Here is a 9503-nt window from a genome sequence, read left to right as displayed (position 1 = left end):
CAGAGGCTGGGGGATTTCTTTCTTTTTCTTTGGTTTGGGATTATTCATTGGTGTCCCCGTCATCTTTGTTTCAGGTTATTTGGGAATAGCGGTGCTTGCAGCGCTTGTGGACAGTCTATTCCTGCGAGTGAACTCGTCATGAGGGCCCAAGGCAATGTGTATCATCTGAAGGTAGCATCTGCTCCTCCTTTGTGCTTTTAAAAAGAACCATACCTTTCCTGCATGGAGACAAAGCCTGTCTCCTTAGTGGGAACTCTGTTGTCTCAAGCCGCAAACATGGAAGGAATCCATTGAAATTGTAGTGTGGCAGTGATGATTACATACCCGCCCCTGTCCCCCACGCCACGGAAGCACACACCTATCTGTCTCTTTCCCCCTTTAGCTTACTCTAGTTTCTTGCATTTGGGCTTACTCTTTTCTAGAATCATGTCGAAGGAAGGCAAACAGCAAGCCGTAAGTGGCTCCCTGTACTTGACAGATACCTGCTTAAAAAGTTTACAAACTTGTGACCACAAAAGACTTAATTTGTACTTGTTTTCAGTGGGTTTGCTTTTCCCTTGCAGTGTTTTACATGCTCTACCTGCCGGAATCGCCTGGTCCCGGGAGATCGGTTTCACTACATCAATGGCAGTTTATTTTGTGAACACGATAGACCTACAGCTCTCATCAATGGCCATTTGAATTCACTTCAGAGCAATCCACTACTGCCAGACCAGAAGGTGAATACCTCGCAGTTACTAATAAGCTCTGTTAGAGCAAGTTGGAAGGTTCAACCTAGGTCCATCTAGTGAGGGAGTTTCCTAGGTGGTTGTGTTTTTGCATGTCCTTTTAAAGAAATGTAGGCTACTCATACATACATGTTCAGAAAGAGAAGAGTTGATTGATTAAATTGTGAATCTTCCATGGTTAAAAAAAATCCTGATTTAGTTACAGCTGTAGCTTTACCAGTGTTGAACGTGTTATCTCATGCAGAGTCAGGCAAAATGTAAAACTTCCCTATAACCAGTTCTTTATCACACTAGACAGTTTTGAAATTCAGAAATACCAGGTGATTAGGTTATTGTAGGGGGAAAATTAGAACATTTATGGTAAGAAGAGGGAATAAATGTCTTTGCCGTGAAAGAATGATTTCTTCATTAGTAATAGCAATTCGGATAACTGCTTTCCACACCCAGTTTACAGTGCTTTGAATTTTAGAGGAGCAGTTTTATGAACATTCTGGAATTCCAAGGGAGAGCATTTTTGTTGATTCACAAGTCCTATAAGATTTAAATAAGTTGCAACTTTTTTTTTTTTAAGTTCTAGCTCTTGCTGATCACTTTGGGCCATAGATAGCTCCCATTATTAAAGATTATGTGTTTTGATTCTTATCCACAGCAGGAGAGTTTTGGGACCAGAGTTAGAAATGAGGAAATTACACAGATGTACGAATCATGTAGTATTAGAGGGCACTTCAGAGAGAAAATCGGGTGTTCAACAGTTGTCCAGCACCTCCAGTACTGGATAGTTTTAGATCTATTTTAATCTCCTTAATAAGTCCTATAGCTATGCAAGTGAGTGCATTTTGATAACTGCTGTGCCTAATTTGTAACAATTACTGTCAACCTTCAGTTAAGAGACTGTTCATTCCACACTGGCCCAGAAAAGAGTGAAATGTATGACTTGTGCGCATAATTTTATTCACATCATATTTCATACTGATTATGTATTGATGACATTGATTCATTTACTCTTTACAGCGCCACTTGCATGGATATTAAATCTTATTGACCACAGATGAATTTTAATTTCAGATTGGTGATAGATTTTTCCATCAGCTCTGATAGTATGTTTGACTTTTTCATCATTAACCCAGGCAATCACACAGCACTGAGTTATTGCATTGAAACAAAAAGTGCACACTTCACTTGGTAATTCTTTATGGATTTACAATAGGAACTTCATTAATGTCTGTTGTGGGGATCACAAAAAACAACATTTATCTGCAAATAGGAATTTAGCAAGCTTCAAAAATCTCAGGAAAAAATATTAGGCTTCTTTGTCTTCCGTAATGCATTTTCTTAACGTTGTGTATAGGGAAAATGACTAATATTTGCAAACTATTTAAAATTATACTGCCATATTTTAATACTTATTTTTATCATTTTCTCTTATTCAAGTTTATAGAGTGATTTTAAATGTATTTTCCATTGCATTATTAGGTAAAGGTTAATTGCATCAAAGTATGTATAGTTTTCCTTATTTAGTTTACTAATATGGGAAGCTACCTAGAATACTATTGTAAGAATGGAAGTCTTAATTTTTTATTGCAAATTAATCAGTCACCATCAATGAGCCATTTCAAGCTTCTTTAAGAAGTGCCAATACATATAAATGCTTACAGATTTTTATGCTTTCAGTTCTAGTTAAGTGAATCTATAGGGCACAGTTGAGGACAATAATGAGGACAGTAGCAAATATCTTGAGTTATCATTTCAGTTTGGAGGCAAAGCCATTGGTAGTTATACTTGGTAGCCGCCCCGCCAAAAAAAGAAGTACAAGAATAAAACCTACCACCTCCGATATAAAATCATAGTTTTCTACAGATTATATCTTAAGTTTGTTGCTGGTGTTATGCGATTTCTTTCCCTGATTTAGCAAGGCATAAAAAATGATAGAGTTACCAACGTGCATGATGAAAATTGGAGGATATAGAGACGAGGTGGAAAATGTTGACACACTGAGCAGCACTGAATACAGGACGCAGTTTTGTTAGCCTGGGACTAATGCACAGACACGTAATAAGTCTGAGCATGGTCTCACAGTACCGTCTTATTGAGTAAGTTGATGAGTAAGATGATGTAAGTTGGGAGGTGTGAGGGAGGAAAATTGGGAAGAAAATCTGGTTTACGTGTGGACAGCATTGCATGTATTGTGCCTTTCATATAAGTCCATACCTTCTGCAGGGTGGGAGAGGTAGGACATTGATTCTGGAATACAAGATATATTAGGCAATGAATAAGAGACTTATCAGTGTGTATTTTCTTAATGTTGGAAGCTAAAAGGAGACAGGTGGCCTTCAAAAATTAATAGCTTTTAAAAGGCATAAGGAAATATAACTTAAGGAGGTGTTCTTATGAAACATTGGTGAGAAGCTGTGTTTTGGGGTTGATGTTAATTAACAACATATCCCCGTTGGCCTAAATGTCTCACATTTTTGCCCTTGGTGTTAGACTCACCATGAGCCGGGTCAATTCACAAGGCAATTTTTGTAAATAAAGGTTTGGGATAAGCTGAACATGGTCCAGAGAGACATTAACAAGAGGGCACGGGGGAAGAGATGATGAAAACACTGCCTGGTGGAACATAAACTACTTTTTGGGCTTAGAGAAGGCTTTAAAATGATTTTTCCCAAACCCTCTGGCACTTCTTTTCTGGAGGAGATGGGATGGGGAGAAATGACAAATAGCTCCATTTTACTATTTTCTTCTCTCTCGTTCTCCATATTTTTGGTAGGGAAAATTGGACATTAATTTTGGCCGTTTTCCTTCTGTTCGCAGAACCAATTACGTTTTTAGTGCATGATGCATAATAAATATACCCAGGCATCCTCTGGCTGAAAAGTAATGAGTTGATTATTTGTACATCCCTTCTTTAAAGGCAGCTAATTGTATGGAAAGTATAGGCCCCCATCATCTGCCCCCTTTCAACTTTTATCCTCCTGAAATTTGTTCCCAGTGTCTGGGATGTATAGTTTAGTTGTTGTTTTGCATCACTGGCTTTTGTATATTCTGAGAAAAAATGATTTTGAGCTTTCAAGTCATATAATCTCTTGACTAAAATCTCAGACCAGTAGTGTTCCAGGATCTACAAAATCTTACAGCCTGTTTTGTCTAAAGGAGACTTGGCTCCCCTCAGGAGAATAATACCTTGTAGAGAGCTATGTACATAGAATCAAGAATTGTGGCAGTGGCAATTTTTTTGTTTGTTTTGTTTGTGATAAATTTTGCCTGCTCTGGAATTCTTTTGTCCACTCAGGAGTGATTATTCCGTCTAGAATAATCTGTGCTTTTCAGTAAAATGAGAGATCACATCTCCTTGGTTGGAAGAAAATTTAGTGAGAGTTCTAGTTTGCATACCACTTCACAATTCACCCATAGTAGTTATATAATTGGTGTTGTGTGTGTGTCCATCGTAGAGGACATTTGATGCTCATTTATTAAATATGCTTGCTGGCTGCTGCCGCATCTTTGTTCTGGACAGACAAATTACCTTTCTCACACTGAGCCTCTACTCTGGGGAATTAAGCCTCCACCACTTTAATTAGCTTGGAAGTAGGGGGTTGCAGCTCCTAATAGACTTCAGGCTTTTAGTAAGTTAGGGAAAGGGTGAAACGAGAACTTCCTGGGAAGCTCAAAATGTCATTTAAAAACCATAAAAACCTAATATATATTATTTCATTGCAGTAATTGCAAACAGATTGTATTTGATGACTGTGTGGAGTATCATTTCTAACTTAAACATTAAAGTTAGACTTCCATGGAACTATGTTCTATAATTGAGCACGTCATGAACACATTATATAAGTTTGATTCATATATTTACAATATTTATGTAATATTAAGTGGCTAAGCAGATAGGAAATACTAAGGGAAGAGTAGCATCTGAATAGTTGTGTGTGTGTGTGTGTGTATGTACACACATGCACATACACACATACCTATAGGTGGAGAAGGATACGGTGAATAGACATCACATGGGGATATTAACATAATAATGATAATTGATAATATTTGTTTAGCTTCTGTTAAGTGCCAGGCACCGCTGAATGTAGTCCCCATATATTACGTAATCCTTACTACAGTCTTATTATCCCCACTTGAAGGATGAGGAAACCGAGACATAGACAATTAAGTAACTTGCAAAAGGTTACACAGCTGTAAATATTAACACAAAACTCCCTGGAGAGAAGGGACTTGCCTTTAAGATCCAAGTACAAGGCAAGATGTTATAATTCGTTCTTTTCAGAAAGAAACTTGCTTTTACAGAGTTCAGTAATTCACTGTAGAACTTTACATCAGAAACTTTCTAATAGTCCATTTATTGTCTCATTTTCTGCACTAGTAAAAGTGCAGAAAATGTTATGCTTTAGTTCTTCACTGCTGGGGTAAGTAGCGTAGAAAGCCTCTATCAAGTCACAGTTGGGAAGTAATCTAATAAAAGAAGATTAGTGAATGTAGGGAAGACAAAAGCAGTCATGTTTGAGTTTAATATCTCTCAAATTTAGCATTTTAGCTAAGATGCCCGTTTTTATTTCTTGCAGGTCTGCTAAAAGGTCAGAGTAATGCAGAATGCGTGCCTTCATCTCAGATCTTGTTCATCACAGGTGGATCCCATGTGTCTTCAGTAGACAAGTCACCTTTGTAGCTAGCACCAGTGCCAGCTCCATGCCATTGCACCTTCTTTAGTCTTGATTGCTCTTCCCGCATTTATTGGTGTATTAAAATGACTGAATATGAACATTAAGGACTCCATGAACCTGGGCTAATGGGAGACTGTAGAGAAAATGAAAAAAGATCCACCGGAGGACATCTTTGGGGGGGAGGGAGCTTGGGAGGAGGGAAATGACTAATGAAGCTAATTAAAAGAAGCATTCAAATCTGCTTTCTACCCTCATTAACAATTAGCAGGGCACTGGCCAGAGTTTGTACCCTGTGTTTTACCTTAACAACATTCTATTTGCTCTTTGTATATTTAAGTGTTGTAAGGAAATGTGTTTCAATCAAAACTGAACATGAGATAAAGGAAAGAGATGTGGCTTTTGTGATATTCTATCACAAACACTTTTATTGTATCTCTGTAAAATACATTGTATGTATGCATGTAAGTGTTTTTGTCCTAATGTTGCTACTCCCATGGCAAAGACAAAAAAAAGAATGAAAAAAAGAAAAAAAAATTGGAAAAAAAAAATCAAGCTCATAGCAGCTACTGTGTAGAAATTCCCCCCTACTTCTAATTTGCTGAATGAAGAAAAAATCTTTTATTTGTGATATTTTCAGAGACATTTGCTCTAGTATGGTGTATTTAAATAATAAAAACTTAAAAGAAAAATATTCAATGGAGTTTGGGTTTAAAAACTGCTTTTTCTTTTTTGTGTTTTGGAAAATTTTAGTGTTTTTGTTCTATACCAAGTACACTTTAAAAAATCTTAGGGGGTCAAAGGAGGTGGTGCGTATGTTTTATTTAGCTTTGAGCCAATAAGGTATTCTTCAAATTACTTAACTATGCCATTTTTGGCAGGGGTACAAAGCCATGTTTCTAAAGGAGTCCTTTTTATAAGTTCAGAATATTCTGTTAACAGCACGCCATTACACTTCTATATCACAGTGAATCTTTTGTGTTTATATATATACATTTATTTGATTCTTCAACTATTTCATTTATTCTTTTTTCTCAATAGGAAAGCCTTGGGTATTGATGGAAAGCATGTTAAAGACTGTGGCATAACCGTCTTGTTCTCTTACCAAGTTTATAGCTTTTGAAGGAAATAGCAGTTCTAAAGCATACCTGTTCAGATTTTGAAGTTCCATTAGTTGTTAGGAACCCTGAGCGCTCTCACGGTCATCTTTGATGGGTGAAGCCGCCATTTTCTGCTGAGCTTTTAGTCCCATGTGGTCTGCTGTATGATTTGTTTATTTTGTTTTGTTCTTACACTCCTGTACTGACTCTGCCTTTCCATATGTTTGGGGGAGGATTTGGATTTCATTTAGTAGCACTCTTGAGATACTTGGTCACCAGTTCTAGGCAGCAGAATCTCCCTACATGCGCCTGCATTGCCCGCAGATTTGTCCTGCGGAAAAACGTTTAGGCCAAGGATTCAGTGGACTTAGGGTAGCTGCTGGAAGGAGGAACAGTCTGAAAGTCTGCTCTGTGAGGTTGTTGGATGTGAGCAGAACCCAACTGCAACTTCTCGCACAGGTTAATAAAGCCAGGTGTGTTCACATTGATACTTTAAGTTTTATTTTCTCTTATTCCAAAGAAAAGCTCCCATACAGACTTACCTTGTCTCTGAGAATAGGAATCGGTTCTGCAGAGAGGTCAGGCTCACCACATCTCAGCTAGCTGTCAGCTTCCCTTTGGGACCTCCTGCTTTCAGAGATTCCAGGCCAAAAGGAAAAAATCAGTTTTCTAGCTGAAGACCTCCTATAAACCTCCTGTGGGAGAATCTAAAGGCAAAGTTAAAGTGAATAGTTCATTAGAACTTTATAAAAAGAACATGCGGGAAAACAGTTACATAAACAATACCTGTTAGAGTTGGATCCTTGGGGAATTTCTAGGAACTAGTTCTGGTTTTTTTTTTTTTTTCTTTTAGATAACTTTAAGGGAACGTGAACTGAAGGCTTCAGGATAGAAAAGGAGAAAAGTGTTCATGAGAATGCAAGCATCTTCTCTTAATTCTTCTTGACATAAGCACTCGTGTCCCATATAATGTAGAAATTCAAAGGAGATAGTTAATAACTTTTAGTCAGTAATACAGCTGTGGCATTCAGTGATGTGGAGGGCTAAGGTCATTAAAGACTTTAAATGAACTATTATATGGCTGGTTCCTCAAGCACTGCTGCCTATTTAATAACGAGCTTCTAAAAGCATTTCTTAAGTTGCAGACCTATAAGATTACAAATGTCACTCATGTTAGTATAATCCACATGCAAGTGATGAAGCCTTCTCTTTGATGTGCTAAATTGGAGAAGGACTAATGGAGCTATGAATATACAATAGAACATATTTAAGTAGTAGTCTTGCTTTAGGTAAAACACTTCCCTTGAAACCAGAGGCATTTCAAACAATAAAACTGGTCTCTAATGGGGATGCTCTGTGGATGGAAAGCTACTGAAAACACTCAGGTTTATTCTGATGTGAGCAGTGATCGTATTCCTCTTCCAACCCCAACATTGCTGGGGAAAAAAAGGAAACCCACTTGCTTGTTCACCTTTCATCGCTGCATTTGATGTTAGTGAGATGTACTCTGTTATTTTGAAAGGACTTATTTAATATTAGCCACATCGTAGAGCAAGATGGCCCTAGTCCTTAACAAGCCAGTGCAATTAAAAGCAAATGTGACAGCCCAGCTGAACTGATTTAAAAAAAAGTTTATGATATATATATAAATGTCTCAATCATGAAAGTTGTCAATCTTGCTAATGAAACAATTTTGTAAAAAGATTGTCCTCTGAAAGAGTTTAATGTTTTCTTACCTGTCTAGTTAGATTTACACAGCCTGAAAGGCAGAAGAGCCTGAATGACGCTTTTCCAAACCAAATTGTTTGCCACAAGAACCTATTTCCAGCTCTTCATGACTTATTAGGAAATAGTTTAACACAGACTGTAGTGTCTTATGAAATGAGAAAACTGTCACTGAAATGAAGCTTGTGAAATTGTCATCCTCTTAATATTTATTTAAATTCTTTTGCCCTGATTAGCACTGATATTTGAAAACTAATAACCTAAAAGGAAGCTTTTAAATGGCTTGAATGTCAATATAATAAGGTTCTAATGTGCACTACTATTTATATAAAATATTTCTTAGGGCCAAGAAATTACATAACAGTGAATCCAAGATCTGTCTATTAAAACACTGTAGTGAAGGGTTTCCAGGTAGCCTAAATAATTTTAAATTGAGAAGGTGTCCAGAGCCTTTCCACCCAGGAATTCTATCCTGGGTGCTTGCGTCCTGTGCCTTGGTTGCAGAGGATGTGGGAACGCAGATCATTTACAAGTTGATATTACTTGTCGCTTTGTCACAGACTCACCTATTGTCAGTTCAGCCAAGTCACAGAAATGCTTATTGCAGTTAAATAGCAATTTGTTTCCATGAAACTGCAATTAAAGTATTACAGAGCAGCCATTTTAGATTGGCAAGGCTCTGAATGCATGTTAAACAGCCAGCGAGTCCCACTTGCAAAGTCTGGGGTCTGACTAGCAGATCCCAGTGTCACACATGCACCCGTGTTGGGTATTTAGTTAAGAGGCTTCTGCAGCTCTCTGCTCACTTTGTGAACATGCTGAGAGCTATCCATGTCAGTGCTGATTTGGGGAGGGTGAACTTGCAACTTACCTCAAGTGAATACTATTTTCAGTTGTGCAAGTAGCGCTTTCTGCTAGTGGATAACGTACATGTTTCCGAGAGGGAAGGTTTTCAAGTTCAGATTGATTCTGTGGAGAATGGACTGTAACTCGGAAGCCTGAGGCCAATAATGTATTACAGGTCCTGACACGTTACAGCTGTGTCAACAGGGCCGTTCTCGCTCCTAAATCACAGCTAGTAAAGCAGAGGATGAAAATCAACTGATTCTGTCATAAGTTCTTTGAATGACACTGGAAAGTTGTTTAATGACTCTCTGTTAGAAGGGACAAGCCTGAGTGGAGCTTCCTATATACCTATTTTAATTGTTTCTCTCCCCTTTGAAACAGAACTGGACAACTTTCCTGGTTGTTTGCATCACCATCCCCGGATCAAAACCTGC

The 9503-nt window shown here is 37.8% G+C and overlaps 1 protein-coding gene across 3 annotated transcripts in view; it reads left to right on the top strand.

Moving 5' to 3' along the window:
• Nucleotides 1-6092, top strand: part of LMO4 (LIM domain only 4) — a 16603-nt gene extending 10511 nt beyond the window's left edge. For all 3 annotated transcript variants that reach the window (XM_043876575.1, XM_043876577.1, XM_043876576.1), the window contains exons 3-5: nt 75-171; nt 564-719; nt 5303-6092. In XM_043876575.1, coding sequence (XP_043732510.1) covers nt 75-171; nt 564-719; nt 5303-5311 — 262 coding nt within the window. In that variant the 3' untranslated portion in view covers nt 5312-6092. The remainder of the gene's footprint in view (nt 1-74; nt 172-563; nt 720-5302) is intronic.
• Nucleotides 6093-9503: the final 3411 nt, after the last annotated feature.

The sequence above is a fragment of the Cervus elaphus genome, chromosome 20 (assembly GCF_910594005.1).
Source record: "Cervus elaphus chromosome 20, mCerEla1.1, whole genome shotgun sequence".
In the NCBI taxonomy this organism is placed as follows: domain Eukaryota; kingdom Metazoa; phylum Chordata; class Mammalia; order Artiodactyla; family Cervidae; genus Cervus; species Cervus elaphus.
Note: the sequence above shows the minus strand (reverse complement) of the source record. Positions and strands in the feature narration are given on the sequence as shown.